Source organism: Olea europaea, chromosome 13 (genome assembly GCF_002742605.1).
Source record: "Olea europaea var. sylvestris chromosome 13, O_europaea_v1, whole genome shotgun sequence".
Lineage (NCBI taxonomy): Eukaryota > Viridiplantae > Streptophyta > Magnoliopsida > Lamiales > Oleaceae > Olea > Olea europaea.
The window spans coordinates 11,517,638-11,538,255 of record NC_036249.1 but is presented as its reverse complement, the minus strand read 5'-3'; the positions used below and the strand labels follow the sequence as shown (position 1 = coordinate 11,538,255).

Here is a 20,618-nt window from a genome sequence, read left to right as displayed (position 1 = left end):
CCTATCAAATACTATATACCAAAGGTGCAGAAAGTGCCTTGTATTTTTACGAGTTTGTGATCCATTTATCCATCTATTTCATTTTTGTTTTGTCTACATATACATGCATTGATGCCGCACACTTTGAATAGAATAGCTTTCTAGGCTTCTCAAGAATCTCGTTTGTAGAATCGTGACCTTTAAAATCATTCATAAAAATGGCCTTTTATGTCTTAGCAGAATGGTCTTTGGGCTCCGACTCAGCCTCAAAACTCGTGCCAAGGTCCAAGTTTGGATACTGTGAGCCGCAGGACATCTCAAGCAATGAATCAGTATTTATACCCCATCCAATCATCCATGCAGTCGAATGCTGGTTTCTCGCAGCCTCAAGTTCGTCAGAGGGGTCCACAAAGTGGAATAGGTCAGTCAACAGGGGCCACTGGTAGCCATCAGGCACTGAATCACTCGTTGGGCTCAATCCCATCATCTATGCAGTCAAATAACGATTTCTCACAGCCACAAGTTCATCAGTGCCGTCCACAGAGTGGAATTGGCCAGTCAACAGGGGCCATGGGTAGCCATCAGGCACTTAATTACTCTTTAGGGTCGATCCACGCATCTATGCATTCGAATGCCAATTTCTCACAGCCTCAAGTTCATCGGAGAGGTCCACAGAGTGAAATAGGTCAGGCAACAGGGGCCACTGGTAGACATCAGGCAATGAATTACTCCTTGGGCTCGACACAATCTTCTATGCAGTGGAATGCCAATTTCTCGCAGCCTCAAGTTCAACAGAGAGGTCCACAAAGTGGAACTGGTCGGGCAACAGGCGCCACTGAAAGCCATCAGGCAATGAATCACGCCTCGGGCTTGATGCAATCATCTATGCAGTGGAATGCCTATTTCTCGCAGCCTCAAATTCATCAGGGAGCCCCACAGAGTGTAACTGGTCAGGCAACTGGTGCCACCAGTAGACATCGGGCAATGAATCACTCGGTGGGCTCGATTCAATCATCTATGCAGTGGAATGCAAATTTTTCGCAGCCACAAATTCATCAGAGAGTTCCACAAAGTGGAACCGGTCAGGCAACAGGGGTCATTGATCAGGCAGTGAATCACTCTTTAAGCTTGATCCATTCTTCTATGCAGTCAAATGATCAGCCTCAGGTTCATCAAAGAGGTCCACTGAGTGAAACGGGTCAAGCGGCCATTGGTAGCCAACAAGATCATTTAGCAATTGCTGCCCAGAGGAATGTCAATGCCCAGGTGACCATGCCCGTTGAAACATCGAAGACCATGAACCCGTTTCAAATCAATCCTGAAGGGTGTAGGGTACCGTCCCCGGAAGGCGCATCACTTTATGATCAGAACTGGCGCCCCACTGCTCGGATGCGTGGAGCTCTATCAGGTCAAGCTTACTTTGATGCTTTGAACCAGTTCATTATCCAGCCAACCCAGAAAGCTCAAGCTACACGACCAATCGTAAATGTGACCACACCCGCGTCTAGTAGCCAGACTCCAACTCAAGCCCCGATTGCCAACAGAGTTGCTCAGGATCCTGGAACATGGAATCATACGTCTGCGGGACCAGTTACAGATCCAGGGAGTTCTGATGTTTCGTGGATTATCTAAGATGAATTGGTTGGCCTTAACACGGTAGGTAGCTATGTGAGGAATATGATTATTAAGGAAGAAACGTGCATATATAATACACGTATCGTGTCTTGAAAATGGCCTTAGCCTTCTAATGGAAAGAAATTATTATAGTCCACGTGTTTTTTTAATTGTTTAATCAAAATTAGAGTACGATGGTCTTTCTAACCGGAAAAACTTGATATTAGTAGGCAAGGATAAATCTATTTGTACAACATTGTTGATAATGCTGTAATTGTCAAAAAAGAAAAGGTTGGNAAACTTGATATTAGTAGGCAAGGATAAATCTATTTGTACAACATTGTTGATAATGCTGTAATTGTCAAAAAAGAAAAGGTTGGTGGGAAAGACGGATTATTTTAAAATTGTCTAATTGCAATATATCACGTTATATGTTAACAATGTTGTCAAAATCATTGTACACAAGCATGATTGAATAGGCAAATGGCCGGAATTTTTTCATAGGGAGAGATACTTGGCAAACAGGTTTAGAATTATTGTTATAGGGAACTATTGATGCGACCCATACTAATATAATAATGCTACAAAAACTATTGAAAATAATGAAGAATCTAATAGTTAATAAATTAGTATAAATTTTGTGAATACTTAATTAGATCAAATCAAAATATCAACATTGATGTTTATTAAAATAATAAAATTTAATTTACCCCATGTTGGGTTTAGATAAAAATCAAATTTTTATAAATTTTGATAAAAGTAAATGGAATGTGTGTTTGAAAAGTTGTGGATCTTATAAAATGTGTAGTTAAAATTAATCGTTAACTTTATCTTGAATTTTTAATAAAAGAAATTTAGTTACAACAAACAGGGGCCTAGTATTAGAAATTTACTATCATAAAGCATCAAATAATTTGAGAAATGTTTCATTACTCACACAATTTATACCATGATTAATGTTTACTTACTGAAGTGTTTTACAATGCCAATTAAACTTTGTCATTTTGCACTTCATCCATAACCCATCAAATTTCATTCCCGCATTATTGAAGCGTCGAATGAAATTCAACTTGACAAGGTACGCCCGTAAAAAATTACAACTTATCCAAATAAAATATTTCATTACTTACTCAACTTTTACTATGGTCATGGTTACTAATCAAACGTCAAAATGTTTCTCAATGGTCACTCATGTCAAATTATCAAGAATTCTATAAAAGAGAAAACATACCTGAATTCAAGGTGATGAATCAATGGGGTTTGAGGTCTTCCACAAATTAATCACCGTACTCAATGGGTTCTCTCTCAATGCCGGGGACTTAGAAGATGCACAATCATGAATGATTAACCTTGGAGACCATTATACATTACGTTTTAATTGGACTCTTATTAACCAAAATTAGTCTAATAATGAATAACTGCACATTTAAAAGCTCATACCCTATAAATTCTTCTAGGGTGGTCGAATATCTACATAACTTAAATTGGCCCTACTTAATTAGATAGCTCATATAACAATTGTTAATTGTGGAAATTACGTTGCCATAGTTTTTTAGAGATTACAATTCAAAAAAATTGTAAAAACGGGTTGAAGGTTTGTTTATCCAAAAATCAAGTGGTAATTTCATACTTTAATATTAATAATAATATATTATAAAATTAAATTACACTCCACCCCCTAACTCACCCAGAGCTAAATTTAATCCCAATTTTGTCTCTTTCTAACCTATTATTTCTCTTCCATCTCTTTATTAATATTTCTCTATCATTTTGGCTCTATACTCTTTCTACCATTTCTCCTCTACTATTTCTGGAAGTAGGAGATAGAAATCAATTTCTAAGATCCCACTTCCCAATTTTTTCGATTAGGCTTTAGAGCGCAGCTTTGTGGTGATTTGTGTGGTGATTTTTGGTAGTTTTTGTGGTGGTTTTGTTGTGGTTGTTGTGGTTTTTGAGGCAGTTTTGTTGTATTTTTGAGGTGGTTTTATGGTGATGATGCTTGTGGTGTTGGTGGTGGTGACATGTTATGTCAGATGCTATGTTGATATCTCTTGTGGTGTCGATAGTGGTCATAGGTCTCGGGTCACATGTACCAAGTCATAGGTCACCGTACATTTATCACATAAATATTCACTAGTCATGAATCAAACAAAGTTGGTCTCAAATCTTATTTGTATGTCACAAGTCACACTTCACAAGTCATATTGTATAGGTTACAAATCAATGGTTACCGTGCTTAGGTCACATACTAATGTCCACAGGTTACAAGTCACTATGAGTAGGTCATGGATCAATTAAAATTAGTCATAGATCAATGTTCATATGGTCATAGGTCACATGTAACAGGTCATATGTCTAAGTGCATAGGTCACAAATCACAAATTCAAGAAATCTGCTCACATACCATTGACATATCCAACCTTAGTTTTTCGAACTGGTCACAAATTCAACTAACCAGATTTTGATGATGAGAATTGAAGGTATTCGTTCTGGTGAGTACTTTGTAAATCACACTTTGGACTATTTTTCAATTTTTAATTTAAAAAAATAGATTTGAATTACATAAGCTTTACTTTGTCACCTTTGAAAAAGATGATTAGTCATCGAAAATGCTCAATCAATGTTCTCCAATGACTGCTATGTTTCTCCCTCTATCTTTACTATTTGAGCTGGCGATGCTTAGTCGTCGTTGAGTGACAATCAGTTCATCGCTGAAGAAATTGTTGACGATCTTTGTAAATTCTATCTTTCCTCTAATGAAGTTATTTGGATGCCAACAATTGCAAGTGTAGATGCCGGAGGGTGGATGCTGACGATAGATAGATGCTAGCGACCGTATGAGGGAACGACAATGCAATGGGTGCCGTAGGAGTTGGGGTGGTATGTTGTGGGGATGAGGGTTTGGAAGGGTGGATAAACAAATTTAATTTGATAGGTTTATTATCTAAATTTAAAATATTGAATTAACGCACAAATTTGAAATTTTAAACTTTATCCATGTTTGGTACAAATTATATTTTAATCTAAATCAAAGTCAACAATTAATTTTAATCATATATTTCATATGACCCACAACTTTTCAGCCACATATTTCATCAATTTTTGTCAATATCTACTAAAAATCAGATTTTAATTCCCACCAAACAAGCGCTTAATCTCTGAAAATTGAATTGGTATATACTTAATACCTAATATATGAAAAATTCCCTTGTTAATTAGCCCCCGTTTGATCCCCCATTAAATTCAATTACATTCCATTCCATTTCTCTCTCTCCTATTTTCAACCACACCATCTTCCATAAAATAATATTACACGTAAATCGAAAACTTTTCCTTCTTTTTCAACTACTCATTTTTCTAAAAAATACTATTCTCCCCATTTTCATTTTTAGGTAATGGGGGTCAAACGGGGGCTTAATCATATATGCCAGTCATAGGAGATAATACCCCAACATGAAAAATATACAAAACAGAATTATTAGAACAAGAGAAGAGAATTGCTTTACTTAACTGACTATCATCTTCTATAATTCAAGATATTAAGTTCATCTGTTCATGATTGATATTAAAGCAATAAAATGGAATTACTCTATAGTCTCGTGTCCGTCTGCTACCATTTTCTTCTTTCAATTTCCTTTTCAACAAAATTCATACTAAAAATTTTGAAGAAATTTATTTTCATTATTTCCATTAAGAAAGACAAAAGATAAAGGAAAATTGCATGAGAACCAGTATTGTGTTGGAGTGAAGAATATGATAACTTCATTAAGCCATAATGTGTCCAACTGATGTTGCTTAATCATTTCATGTATATGTGGAATTGAAGGCCATCATTTCCCAAATTCAGTTGTTACTCCCGTATTTCCTTGATTGATGTTATGAGTGCACCTGGAACAACTATGCACATCAATCATTTGGAGTGTTGGTATTTCTCCAATACCACAGAGAATCTCCTTCAGATTTGTGTAGTTCCTAATGATTAGGCGTTGAAGGATCGAAAAGTGGATACTATCAGCTCTTCAATGCTCCAGATTCAGTTCCTCAAACAGTAGAAATTTAAGCTTAAGAAATTATCTTTCATTTGTTCCCACACTTGTCCCAAACCGCAAAATATTTCAGTTTGACCACTTCAAGATTAGGCAGCGAACCAACAATCATCATATCTTCCCAAGGTAGACCACAACCCTTTTAACTTTTTGAGCGAAGGAGGGAAACTGAGTTTAAGCAGGAAAAAGGGACTTGGTATACCAATGAGGCATCTTAATGCTGCAAGTTCATATAATACTTTCAAGCATTGATCATCATTGGAAATATTGCTGTTATTCCAGATATATATATATATATATATATATATATCTTTTTCCCAATTTTCTGTGAACACCTCGTCGCAAAATAAATTCCAACTTTATCCTCGTTTAGAAAATTCACTTGATGAAGAAGAGGACTAAAGTTGGCTTAAACAGCCACATATTCAAGCCTAGTAGTCATCAGGATTCCACTCACATTCTTGTCATCTGGAAATAATTGTTTCAAATCATCCCAAATCTTGGAGTCCCATACATCATTCATTACAATCAAATACCTTGGACCTTTTAAATAATTTTACAAATATTTTGCTAATTTTTCTGTGCCCTCTTTATGCATCTCGTGATTGAGATTTTCCATGGAATCTAGAAGGGCGATTATGATTCGTTCCACATTGTAAGATTGAGTTACTATTACCCAAGGACTAATATCAAAACGATACAAAATAAACGAATCGTTAAAAACTTCTCTAGCAAGAGTGGTTGTACCGGTTCCTGATAGGATTAATCAACAAGTCTAAATATCTTGTACCGTATAGGCCGTTAATAGCACTAACAATATTGACAGTACATAGCAGAGTATCTCTTCAATTTAAGGGATATGTATATACGGTTAGACACTTGTTACAAGCAGATAGGAAAAACGGGAATATTCTCTTTGTATGTAAAATGTGTGTATTGCAATTCAATATATAAATAGAGAAGGCAAGGAAAGCTATTTGAGAAGAAACTTCTAAAAAATAAAAAAAATTGAGTTTAGTAATATTTTTTAACTTGGTATCAAAGCCCTAATGGCTAAAACAGATTCAGGAAAACAAGCTCCTCCAAGCGAGTCGAGCACTGTAGCAACCATTCAATCTCTTGTGAACCAGACTTTACCTTTTGGATGAACCTCATCCAGACTCCATTGGTGAAGCTAGACAGAGATAATTTTCTACTGTAGCAAAACATGTTTATGCCCATGATCAAAGGACACAACCTTGAAGGATATATGGTAGGAATGAAGCTATATCCACTAGAGTTCCTAAAAACTTAGACTGTTAGAGAAACCATAGAAATGGTTCAAAATCCCAATTACAACAAATGGGTTTCAATTGATCAGCTATTAATGGGATGATTGTATTTATCCAAGACCCCTAAAATTGCAATGAGATTGATAGGTTGCACCAGCTCAAATAAGCTATGGAATGCAGAAAAGGAAAGCTTTGGGATAATGAATAGATCCTGAGTTATATTTCTCATTGGAGAGTCGCAAAGGACCAAAAAATTATCAATGTCTATGATAATTATCTTACTACCATCAAATAGTTGGTAGACAACTTGCAGATTGCCGAAAAAACCATAAATCGAAGTCATTTGGCAACTCAAGTTCTATCTGGACTAGATAAAGAATATACACCTATTGTTGTGCAACTAAATAACATGGAGGATATATCATGGTATGAATATCACGTCAATTGGGGACCATGATCCCATGATAAATAATTGTAGGCAGTTATCACATTTTGTTTGTTTTAAATTGGCCCCTCATCAATTTAAAACCACCACCCGGCCTCTACACTTTAATCCCATAATAATTGATGCCCATTAGTCCAAAATTAAATTCGTTGGATCACTTTAATGGACTAAAACTATAAGATAACAATGCATACTTTAATCATATACATGTGTGGCCCCAATTGATGAAATTTTTCCAACAATCTCCCACTGCGCCATACATGTAATCTTTTAAATGTGCACAATCTTATGAGCTCAAAATTTGCTATCATTATTAAGGGTATTTTCAAACAATCTCGTCCATTAGTCATATTGATGTAGGATCAAAGCGATTTTCGTCACACTTAACATGACTAAATTCATCAATGGTCACATACACCCATACAACCAAATGACATAGATCAATCATAGGAGCGTAGCATGAAAACTACATGTTATGTAATCCAAACATGTCTATTTCCAACTGGTCCAACCTTATAACTTAAGTGAGATCAATACTGAATATAACAACAGAGTGAAATGAACTGAATACTTTATTTCTGTACAGAAAAATATCCAAATACACAAATGTATCCAATTAAACATAAAGCAATAAGAATACAAACTCCCACTAAAACACGATGTCCTCAATAAATCTGACACTCATACGAGCAGTGTGCTCATGAAAGACCTTGGGTGGCAATCCCTTAGTAAGCGGATCCGCAATCATGGAGTTCGTCCCAATGTGCTCTATGAAAATTTGTTCACTCTGTGCTCTTTCCTTCATGACCAGAAATTTAATGTCAATGTGTTTTGACTTAGATGTGCTTCTGTTGTTGTTGGAATACAGAACTGTCGAGTTGTTGTCACAATAGAACTTTAGTGGTCTTTCTATGCCGTACAGAATGCATAGCCTAGTGACAAAGTTTCGCAGCCATATTCCTTAGTTAGATGCCTCATAGGTTGCAACAAACTCTGCAACCATGGTAGAAAAAGCTATGAGTGTCTGCTTGGCACTCTTCCAAGAAATAGCTCCTCCAGCTAGCAGATAGATATAGCCTGATGTGGATCTTCTACTATTTTGGCATCCAGCAAAATCAGAATCGGAGTACCGTATGATCTCCAACTGATCCGATCTGTTATATGTGAGCATGTAATCCTTTGTTCTCTTTAAATACCTCATAACCCTTTTAGCTGCTTTCCAATGATCCATTCCAGGGTTGTTTAGATATCTGCCTAACATTCCAACAATAAATGCTATGTTTGAACATGTACAAACTTGAGCATACATTAGACTCCCAATAGCTGATGCATAGGGAATTTTCTGCATTTTCTTAACCTCAAGGTCATTTTGCAGGCATTGTTTGAGACTAAATTTGTCTCCCTTAACGATAGGGGTGTCACCTGGTTTGCAGTCTTGCATGTCAAACCTCTTAAGTACTTTATTGGTATAGCTCTTTTGTGACAATCCCAGAATACCTCGAGAGCAATCCCGATGTATCTGATTCCCTAATACAAAAGAGACATCACCAAGATCTTTCATCTCAAAATTCCTTGACAAAAATCTCTTGGTTTCATGCAACATGCCTATATCATTAGCGGCAAGCAGTATGTCATCAAGATACAAAATCAGGAAAATATGCTTACTCCCACTAAACTTGTGATGCACACAATCATCAACAGCATTCATCTCAAAACCAAATGAGATAATTACTTGATGAAATTTGTGGTACCATTGATGGGAAGCTTGTTTGAGCCCATAGATGGATTTCTTTAATTTACAAATCATATTCTTCGGGTCTTTAGACACAAAGTTTTCTGGTTGCACCATATAAATCGTCTCATCAATGTCGCCATTGAGAAACGCCGTCTTAACATCCATCTGATGTAACTCAAGGTCAAAATGCGCAACAAGTGCCATAATTATCCTGAAATAGTCTTTCGTTGAAACTGGAGAGAAAGTCTTTTTGAAGTCGATGCCTTCCTTTTGGGTAAAGCCTTTAGCCACAAGACGAGCCTTATATCTTTTCACATTGCCTTTCGAATCCCTTTTGGTTTTAAAAATCCATTTGCAACCGATGGGCTTCGCACCTTCTGGTAATGGGACAAGATCCCAAACTTTATTGTCTTGCATAGACTTATACTCCTCATTCATGGCATCAATCCACTATCGAGAGTTAGAACCCAGCATGGTCTGATGGAAATTGATTGGATCATCTTCAATCATTCCATTATTTTCCTCATGTTCTTGGAGAAATACTATAATATCATCTGGAGTAGCATTTTTCCTTTCTCTCATGGATCTCCTTAATGGCATTGGTTCTTGATGTTGTTGAGTTTGTACTTCTAGAATAATTACCTCATTTTGTTGGAAAGTTCTTCAACATTATCTTGTTGAGGTTCTGGATATACTTTTTGATTAATGACAGGTATAGAAACCTGTACATTGTCAAAAGTAATAGTAGGAATCAAGATCGATCCTCCCTCAACTATTTCCTCAAAGACAATGTCTCTAACCTTATTTCTCCCTCCAAACTCAACATCCTCAAAAAATGTTGCAGTTCCCGTTTCAAAAATTGACTTAAGTGTGGGATCATAAAATTTGTAGCCCCTAGATCTCTCAGAATAACCAATAAAGTAGCTGCTTACCGTTTTGGAGTTCAATTTCTTTTCATGTGGCCCATAAGGCCTAGACTCAACTGGACATCCCCAAATGTAAAAATGCTTTAGACCAGGCTTTCTGTCTGTCCAAAGCTCAAAAGGTGTTTTAGCAGCAGCCTTAGTTGACACTCTGTTCAAAATATAAGCTGTGGTGCCTCTCCCCAGAGTGATTTTGGTAAGGTGGAATGACTGATCATACTCCTTACCATGTCCTTAAGAGTTCTGTTTCGTCTTTCAGCTACATCATTCATGCTAGGTGATCTTGGCATAGTGTATTGAGGGACGATTCCACATTTCTCTAGGTATTTGGCAAATGGTCCTGGACATTGTTCACCTGATCCGTCATATCTGTCATAGTATTTACCATCACGATCAGATCTAACGCTCTTTATCCTTTTGTTGAGTTGATTTTCAACCTCAGTTTTGAAAATTTTGAACATGTCCAATGACTCAGACTTTTCATGAATGAGATATAGGTACCTATAAAGTGAGTAATCGTCTATGAATGATATAAAATATTGTTGACCATTCTAGGAAGTCGTAGGGAATGGTCTACAAATATCTGTATATATCAATTCTAAGACATCCAAAGTTCTGTTAGCACCTAATCTCTTTGTTTGGTCTGTTTTCACTTGATACAAACAATACATACATCAAAATCCGTAAAGTCAAGGGAATCCAAAATACCATCCGATACAAGTCGTTCAACTCTCGCTTTTGATATGTAACCTAAGCGCTTGTGCCATAATTTTGCTGAATTTCCTTTATTTAATTTGCGTTTAGTACCACGTGATTCCACATGCAAGGTTTCATTATAAGATGCAATAATATCAAGCAAATATCGGTTATCATATGTAGATAACAAACCAGTACCAATAACATTTGAATTTAATAAAAGACTAAACTGATTGTTTCCAAATGAACAAAAATATCCAAATTTGTCCAACGAAGAAACAGAAATTAAATTCCGTCTAAAAGACGGTACAACAAAACTGTCTTTCAAGTCCAAATGATAACCAGTTCTTAATAACAACCTAAAAGTGCCTATTACATCAACTTCCACAGATTTGCCATCACCTACATAGATGTATCTTTCACCATCATTTAGCTTTCGGTAGTTCAGGCAGCCCTGCATAGAAACACTTATATGAGTAGTAGCACTAGAATCTATCCACTAAGTGTTTATAGGTACTGAAGCTAAATTATCCTCAGAACAGACCAAAGTAAGAATTGTACCTTTCTTTGCACGCCAATCGCGATATTTGGCACAATCCTTCTTCACATGTCCAGTTTGTTGAAAAAGAAACAATTCCTTTGTCTTCCTTCTTTTTCTTTTATGCTGGACCCTTATGAGTAGCTTTATATTCCTTCCTATTTTTCTTGCCTTATCCTTAGATGTGCTTACCAAATGAGCACTTTTAGTCATTTCTTGCTTCAACCTTTCTTCCTCTTGCACACAATATGAAATGAGCTCATTTAGAGACCATTTCTCCTTCTGGCAGTTATAACTGACCTTAAATTGACTGAATTGTGCAGGAAGCGAGATCAATACCAAATGGAAGAGTAAGTCATCAGATAGCTCGAGCTTTAGTCTCTTAAGTTTTGAAGCAATGTGAGACATCTCCATGATGTACTCCTTTATGTTCCCATTGCCTCTGTACTTCATTGAAATCAAGCTCTGCAAAAGAGTGCTTGTTTCAGCCTTATCATTTTTCGCAAAACGCTTCTCAATTTCAGCAAGGAAATCCTTGGCATTAGATACCTCTTCGGTATCTGCACCTCTAAAGGCTTCCGGAATGCCGTGCTTAATGATCATTAGACTCATGCGATTTGAGCAATCCTACTTCTCAAAGTTCCTCTTTTCAACAAGTGAACTTTCTTCCGTAAGAGGAGTGGATTGCTTGATCCGAAGAGCAAAGTCTAGATCTATGCAGTCAAGAACAATCAATATGTTCTTCTTCCAATCCTTAAAGTTTGTCCCATTAAGTATGGGAATAGAATTAATATTGACAGATATAGTAGCAAATGAGCTAGCTGTAGAGAGAACAAAATAAAAAAAAAAGATTAATTATGCTCGATTTAATATCCACATTTAAAAATTGATAAATTCAAATAATGGTAAATCACATCTCAAGATACCTAGTGCAATATCAATATCAATTCTTTGAATAGTAATATTAATTGTAAGCGGTACTTTTAGTGTAGTGGTCAAACATTGACAATAACTCCTGTCAAATAATAAACACATCTTTGGATTGATTTATTAGTCACATGGAAACCTTATAATTGTCACACATTCATCACCACAAGTGTGTATGTAATTCGGCCAGATATTAACCTTCCTTTGGGTCGGCTAATTTCCACATGAAAAGATACACACACAACATCCAAGCATCCTAAACAAACCAATTTACACAAAAGAGGTCACTTTGGTGACATATTGTTTCAATTAGTTTACTTAAAATGCTTGACAACCTTATTATTTTTTTTTTATATTAATGATTACCAAAATTTTGAATTAGATTGTCACAAATAATTAAACGTTAACTAATACCTCTTAAAGAAGTATTAGTACCGAAATTTGAGAAAGAGAAACCCCAATTTGCATCAATAGATACCTATGAAAACTTTAGGGACCTTAGGGTTAATAATTCAATACTTTAGCGGTTAAAATTTTGAAAATTTTGAAACTTTAGGGGCCAATTTTAATTAATTATGAACATTGAGGGCTTTAATTGCAAAATTCAGAAGTTAAATGGCCCAAATTAATTAATTTTTCAAATTTAGGGGGCTGAATTATTAAATCCGTAACTTGAAAGGCCCAATTGGATGAATTCTAAATTACAAGGGCTGAATCCTTAATTTTTAACCTAAATAAAAATTGCAAGAAGGTCCCTAAAATAACCAATATTGTACCTGAAGCCCCTGTCCCCAAAATCACCCAGAAACCGCTTTTTTCTTTATATCTCTTTCTCCCTGCTCCAGCGTCGGCGCAGCCTTGCATCGGAACAACAGAGCCGGCCTACTGGCAGCAGCGCCTGCACTGCTGCTGCCACCAATAGCCGCTGCTACATTCGCAGCACCGACAGCAGGGCTACGACGTTGCGTGGTACAGCGATTTGCACCAAACCAAAAAAAAAAATACACATAGCAACTCATAATTTATTAACTCCAATTCTGTTTTCTTCCGAAATAGTAAACAAATGCAGAGACAGCACCAATTCATACATAATTGAAATCTTAAAAATGAATGGAACTACTCAACCGTTGTAATTATGAATCATATTCAATACTTTTAATTATCTCACACGGCAGCCATCAATTCTAACTTTGAATCCAAATAATGCTGCCAGAATCTTTTATCCATAAATTAATCAAATGGGCAAAATTCAATCAGCCAGGCAGAATTGAATAGCCGAATATACGTTTGACATTTTAAATGCATCAATAATTTTCCAACTTGATCTTGATCCATATAATAACATGAAAGAAGATCAAATAACCCAAAATTTCAGAATTTCTAAAACCCTTATTTCTCAAAGATTCAACAATGGAGTGGCTCTGATACCACTAGATAGATTTTAATCCAGATTTGAAAGAAACTAATAATCCAATTTTAATCATTTCATCTCAATTGATTCATGTTGAAATCAAAGAGAACAAAATGAAGGCGGAAACGTACCTTGATCCATAGATTAACAGTGATATTGAACGGGTTACAATCTTCCAATTGATCCGTGATTTCCTTTGCAATTCTTGAAAAAATCTCTGTTGATGGGGATGCAGAAATTATGGAATATCACGTCAATTGGGGACCATGACCCCATGATAAATAACTGTAGGTAGTTATCATCTTTTGTTTGTTTTAAATTGGCCCCTCATCAATTTAAAACAACCACCCAGCCTCTACACTTTAATCCCATAATAATTGATACCCGTTAGTCCAAAGTTAAATTCGTTGGATTACTTTAATGGACTAAAACTATAAGATAGCAACGTATATTTTAATCATATACATGTGTGGCCCCAATTGATAAAATTTTTCCAACATGAATACCTCAATCAAGTTAAGAATGGCTTAGGCATAATGAATGTTAATCAGTCAAGTGTGAAGTTAACTCAGAGAATAGGATCTGGTAGTGGTAGGAAGTATGAATGGAAACTAAGGACCTTGTCAAATTTGTGGGATGAATAACCATTTGGTTAGATGGTGTTTCAATAGATATGAGGACAAATATATAGGTAGCAAACGAGGTAACAAGAATATGCAGAACAACTCATATCTTGCTGGCAATGTAACTTTACCAAGCACTATAGAGGACTCAACATGGTTTGCAGAATCTAAAGCAAACTACCATGTTATTGATGACAAAAGTAATCTAGATACTGTGAGAAAATATTGCTAATTTTAGCACAAGAGATCTTCTTACATGTAATTATAAGACTATTACATTGGGTAAATTACTTTATGTGCCTGCAATTAAGAAAAAATTGATTAGTGTTTCTCAATTGACAAATGACGACAATGTATTTATGGAAATTTATCCCAACTGTTATGTTGGTAAGGATTCACAAATGAAGGAGTTCTTGTTGTATGGGATGCTTAAAGATGGATTGTATCAGCTGAAACCACCAAATTCTAAACCTAAAGTCAACATCATAGAGGCAAGCTACCAAAATAATTCTATCCTTGCAGTTTTCTCAGTAAACTCAAGGTGTGATGAGTCAACCAAAAGTGTCAAGTTACTTAAGTCTGAGTTCGATACCTGGCATAGAAAGCTAGATCATCTCTCAAGTTCTGTATCGAGTTAAGTTTTTTAATCTTGTAATAAAGCTGTTAAAATTAATGAAAGTCTAAATTTATGTGAGGCTTGTCAATTTGGTAAATCTCATGCTTTGCGTTTTGGCACATCTCCAACACGTGCATAAAATCCATTAGATCTCATACATACCAATGTTTGGGGAACAGTACCAAAGATTTCTACCTCAGGATTTAGGTACTATATCATGTTTGTTGATGATCATAGCAAGTTCACATGGATTTATCTAATGAAATAAAAATTGGAAGCCTTTAACATCTTCATTCAATTCCATTGTTGATGATCATAGCAGATTCACATGGATTTATCTAATGAAATAAAAATTGGAAGCCTTAAACATCTTCATTCAATTCCATTGTTGATGATCATAGCAGGTTCACATGGATTTATCTAATGAAATAAAAATTGGAAGCCTTAAGCATCTTCATTCAATTCCAAAAATTAGTAGAAAACAACATTTAAAGAAAGATCAAAACGTTACAATCAAATTGAGAAAGTAAATTCAGAAGGTTTGATAAGATTGCTTTAGAATTAGGGATTAAATTTAGATATTCCTATCCTTATACCTCCTCACAAAATGGTAGGGTAGAAAGGAAACATCGACACATCATTAAAATCGATTTGACACTTTTAGCTCGAGCACAAGTGCCTTTACACTATTGGAGGAATCCATTAAAACATCAACCTATTTGATAAATAGACTGCCTACTCTTATACTTCAATACAAATCCCCTTTTTAAATCCTATTTAGAAGAAATTTTGATCACAAAACACTAAAAATATTTGGTTGTGCATGTTATCCATGTCTAAGACAAAAACAAAGCCATAAATTCAATTTTCACTCTCAAAGGTGTGTTTTCCTCGGCTATAGTGATTTACATAAAGGATACAAGTGTCTAAACTTAGTTGGTAGAATGTATGTCTCAAGACATATGGTGAGAATTTCCCTTCAAGTCTAGTTTTCTAAACCCTCATACTCAGCTAAAAGGCTTAGAAATTGTCATCAGCTCTCTTCCCTTTGATAATGAACTAAGCTATCAGATAACACCTCAAAGTGCAGTTGATATAATTGATCCTAATGCAACACCTACAACAGACTCCAACAGAAGTGTGGAACATGAAACTGAGAATGAGATGAATGAAAATGAAAGAACTAGTACTGAAATGGACCATGTAATATCTGTTGAGTTTGATCAGGGTGATAATCAGCAAAGTGGAAATGGTGAAAATGATATTAATGTTGATGATCAGCAAGGTGGAAATGGTGAAACTGATGCTAATGTTGATTATCAGAATGTAAAATTATATCGACTCCTGTTGTGTCAAGAGATTAGTAAAGCAGGCAAGTTAATGTAATTAATGCCTTCTTGAATTGTAAGTTGGAAGAAACTGTGTACATGAATCAACTACAAGGTTTTGAGATCAGAAAAATCCTAATTTTGTATGCAAATTGGAAAAAAGAACTTTATGAACTCCGATAAGAGCCAAGAGCTTGTTATGATAAGTTAAAGGAGACCCTATTAAAGTGGAATTTTATATAATCCAAGGCAGATAACTCACTATTTTTTCTCAATAGATGGAAGCAATGTGGTTTTTGCACTGGTTTATGTAGATGATATAGTAGTAATAGGAAACAATGGCCAACAAAAGTGTGGAACATGAAACTGAGAATGAGATGAATGAAAATAAAAGAACTAGTATTGAAATGAACCATGTAATATCTGCTGAGTTTTAATCAGGGTGATAATCAGCAAAGTGGAAATGGTGAAACTGATACTAATGTTGATGATCAGCAATGTGAAAATCATGAAACTGATGCTAATGTTGTTTATCAGAATGTAACACAAACTGCTGGACATCATATGATCGCTAGAAGTAAAGCAACAAATTTCAAACCAAATGTGTATACAAATCAAGTTTAGGACAAACTATTTGAAATTGAGCCACAGAGTGCTAATGAAGCTTTGTTAAATGATAAATGGATAAAAGTAATGTAAGAAGAGTATGATGCCTTGATGAATAATAAATAAAAAGTAGAAATTGGTGCCTCCAAAATCAGAAATGAAAGTAATTGGAAATCTATAAACTGAAATGTGACTTAGAAGGCAAGATAAAGAGTATAAAGCAAGACTTGTTGCAAAAGGTTTTCTACAAACACCTTGAGTGGATTTCAGTGAAACTTTTAGTCCAGTTATTAGCGTATTAGAACTGAAAATTATATTGATTCCTACTGGATAAGTTAAAGTAGACCCCGTTGAAGTGGAATTTCAGATAATCCAAAGCAGATAACTCATTGTTTTTCCCAATGGATGGAAGCAATGTGGTTTTTGCACTGATTTATGTAGATGATATAGTAGTAACAGGAAACAATGGCCAACAACTGTAGATATTAATTGATAAACTTTGTGCTTGTTTTGCTATTACAGATATGGGAAATCTCAGTCAATTCTTAGGTATTGAAGTCTATAAAGACACAACAGGACTTATCTAACTCAAACAAAGTATATAGTCGATCCGTTGAAGAAATTTGGTTACGAAAACTTGAAACAAGGCTTAACACCTATGGCAGTAGTTAAGTTGATAACTAAGGATGCAGGGCAAGTCATGAGTGATCCTACTCTCTGCAGAAGTGCAGTTGGCAGTCTTCAATATCTTGTACACTCAAGACCTGATGTTGTCTATTCTGTAATTAAAATGAGTCAATTCTTTCAAGCTCCTACAGATGCTCATTGGAAGGTTCTCAAGAGAATTTTTACACTTAAATGGTACATTAAAATATGGTTTGGTTATTCAGAAGAATGATAGCTTAGGCATAACAACATTTGCAAATTCAGATTGGGCATCATGCCCAAATGATAGAAGATATACAGCAGGCTATTAAGTGTACCTTGGAGATAGTTTGGTTTCTTGGTGTTCTAAGAAACATGTTGTTGCAAGATCCAGCATAGAGGTTGAGTATAGAGCACTAGCTTATAGTGCATCAGAAATAGCTTGGATTCAGTTATGCAATTCCTAAAATCTGGTGTGACAGTCCGAGTGCAAGTACACTGGCATCAAATCTAGTGTATCATGCCCTACCAAACACAGAACTGGATGCCCATTTTGCGAGAGACAAAGTTTTGAAGAAAGAACTAGAAGTGCATTTTTTTCCATCCTCAAATCAAATTGCAGACATACTGATAAAACTTCACTCTCACTCGAGATTCATATTCTTCAGAGAGAAACTTGGAATGATAGAGACACACTCTACCTTGAGATGGGGTGTTAGAATTAATCAATAACTCTAAATATCTTACATCATATAGGCCGTTAATATCACTAACAATATTGACAACACATAGCTGTGTATTTCCTCAATTTAAGGGATATGTATTTATGGTTAGACAATCGTCACTAGCAGATAGGAAAAATAGGAATATTCTCTTTGTATATAAAATGTGTGTATTGCAATTCAAGTATACATAGAGAAGGCAAGAAAAAGCTAATTGAGCTGAAACTTCTAAAAAAATACTTGAGTTCAATAATATTTTCTAATACCCATCCCCACAAGAGATATAGTTTTGAGTTGCAACAATTCTCTAACCAGGCAAGTCTCGATCTCTATCAAGTCCTCATCAAGACCCACCATTGGTTGACCTACTCAGGGGTCCAACTTCAAGATTATTTATTTATTTTTTTAGAGCCAAAAATCAAAATTTGATAGTAATTGTAGTTAGGCTTTTTTATTAAAACTAGTGAGGCAACGTGTATTGCACATTAGCTGGGTGAATATGAAATATAAGAATGTTGTGGTTGTTTCAACAATCATATCGGTGTAACTATGTATATATATGTATTGGTGTAACTATATATGTATTGATATATACGAGGAATGAATGTTATTGGGGTAGCGAAACATTATAGTATGTTTGAATTGTAAAAATAGGAAAAAGTGTAATTTCTATAAAAATCTTTCAAAGATAGTTAATTGTGGAGAAAGTGAAATTGATAAACATAAAAATTAAACATTATTTATTTGGGTGGTGAATATAATTATAAATAAAAAAGTTTCACAGACGTGTTAGAGTTCCATCGTTTTGGTTTTTTTTGTAGACTATAAACATTGGAGATTCGCTATTTAATAATTCAAATACACATGTATTGTCGATTTGTAGTTCCTTTTCAGCCAGAAAATCTGCCCAGCCTACAGTGAGACGACGTACTACGCCGTTTGGTCTTAAATTTGTGATGATATCCCAGTTTTGATGTAAAGAGTTATGGATCCGAACATTCCGCACATGTCTTGGCAAATGGTGTCTTGAAAACCTTGCTGGTATAGACTGAAAAATATGGATGAATGATTTACTGATGTTAAGATTAAAATTATGTGGAAGAGGTAAATATAGAATGAAGTATTAAAGAGAACACCTACAATTTCTCGATGGTTGTTGTGATTAAGTGTTAGTGTTATTTCGAATGCAGGATTATCCATATGTAAACGTTCTAGTCCTCTTCAACATCGGAGCCATATGTAACCTCTGATCTAGAATGATCAAATATCCTCATATTGAATGTGGAATTTTTGTTATATTCAAATACTACAACATAGTTATCCTGTAAGTTATGATAATCGAAAAATTGCTCCCAACTATTAGCCAGATATATTTCTCCATTGATTCTTTCTAACTGTATTGTGACAATTATACCATCATATGAAATTAATCGTACTATATCACCTAGTTCGTATCTCCAGCAATTAACAAAAGATGTAGAAAGCATCTACATATATGAAACAAATATAAGTGGTATATTAATAAAATATTTATACAAATGTGAAAGAAAAAATTATTATATAACTTACCAGATGGATGTTATGGTTTAGTGAAAGGTTGATAATTTTAAAGAAGCTAAATGGTACATCCATTTTTGTATTGATACACTGCACTAAATTTAGAAAGAATTATATACACTATATCATGCAAATAAAGAATTAATAATCTGTGTATGATTTTTAACACAATTAAAGATTAAAAATTACATGTTATTTAAAATCACAAACTGATTTTGAAAAAAAATAGTAAAAGTCAAGAAAGAAAGAAATAGTAGATGAAACCTAAGTTTTTTGAGCAAAGCTGGTAGGTAAAGATATATAAGTTTGTTAGGTGAGAAAAATGGTATGAGAAGCTATTTGAGCTAATGAAATGTACTTTACTTTTTTTGAGATTATTTGATAAGAGTTCACGGGTAGACAAAGTAATGGAGACAAATTACTGAAGACAAAATAGCCTGTATAGACAAAGTAGTCTACAAAAATAGACAAAGTAATAGAGACAAATTATTGAAGAGATCACTCTTCTTGAAAACAAAAATGGGAAATAGTTTTAATTTAATTAGATAAGGAAGGCTGTGATAGATTTGCTAGATTTAGTTAAAAATAAATTTGATTACTAAGGTTAATGTGAAGTACTAAATAAGGAATAAATAAAATAAAATAATGGCTGAAGAAATGATAAATAAATTAAAAGAATGAGATTGAGAAAAAGTAAAAACATAATTTTATATAATCAACAAAAAAATAGTTATACAATCAAATTACAAGCAAGTTTTTTATTGCATAACTATTACACAGCGTAAGCAATTTTTTGATTGCACAAGTGTTCCATTGCATCTAATGTAACAAGACAAAAGACAAAAAAAAATAATAATAATAAATATTGATTATGTCACTAAAGATTGTCGTCAATGGATTCGGATGCAATGTCTTTGCCTTTGACATTGGTAGTAT

At 34.7% G+C, this 20,618-nt stretch overlaps 2 protein-coding genes across 5 annotated transcripts in view; one reads left to right on the top strand and one right to left on the bottom strand.

Annotated features, from left to right (window-relative positions):
- LOC111407597 overlaps positions 1-1,987 on the top strand; it is a 31,146-nt gene extending 29,159 nt beyond the window's left edge. For all 3 annotated transcript variants that reach the window (XM_023037198.1, XM_023037197.1, XM_023037199.1), the window contains 2 exons: positions 220-1,884; positions 1,969-1,987. In XM_023037198.1, coding sequence (XP_022892966.1) covers positions 220-1,611 — 1,392 coding nt within the window. In that variant the 3' untranslated portion in view covers positions 1,612-1,884; positions 1,969-1,987. The remainder of the gene's footprint in view (positions 1-219; positions 1,885-1,968) is intronic.
- Positions 1,988-10,982: 8,995 nt separating this feature from the next.
- LOC111407596 lies at positions 10,983-18,278 on the bottom strand. Of its 2 annotated transcripts, XM_023037196.1 has the most exons (3): positions 17,742-18,278; positions 11,271-12,068; positions 10,983-11,163 (listed from the first exon to the last, which is right to left on the bottom strand). In XM_023037196.1, the coding sequence occupies exons 2-3, from the start codon at positions 11,857-11,859 to the stop codon at positions 11,135-11,137; spliced, it is 618 nt and encodes a 205-aa protein (XP_022892964.1). In that variant the 5' UTR covers positions 11,860-12,068; positions 17,742-18,278; the 3' UTR covers positions 10,983-11,134. The 2 variants fall into 2 exon arrangements, with proteins under 2 accessions (XP_022892964.1, XP_022892963.1); XM_023037195.1 differs by lacking the exon at positions 10,983-11,163 and having other exon boundaries at positions 11,203-12,068.
- Between the last annotated feature and the right edge of the window lie 2,340 nt (positions 18,279-20,618).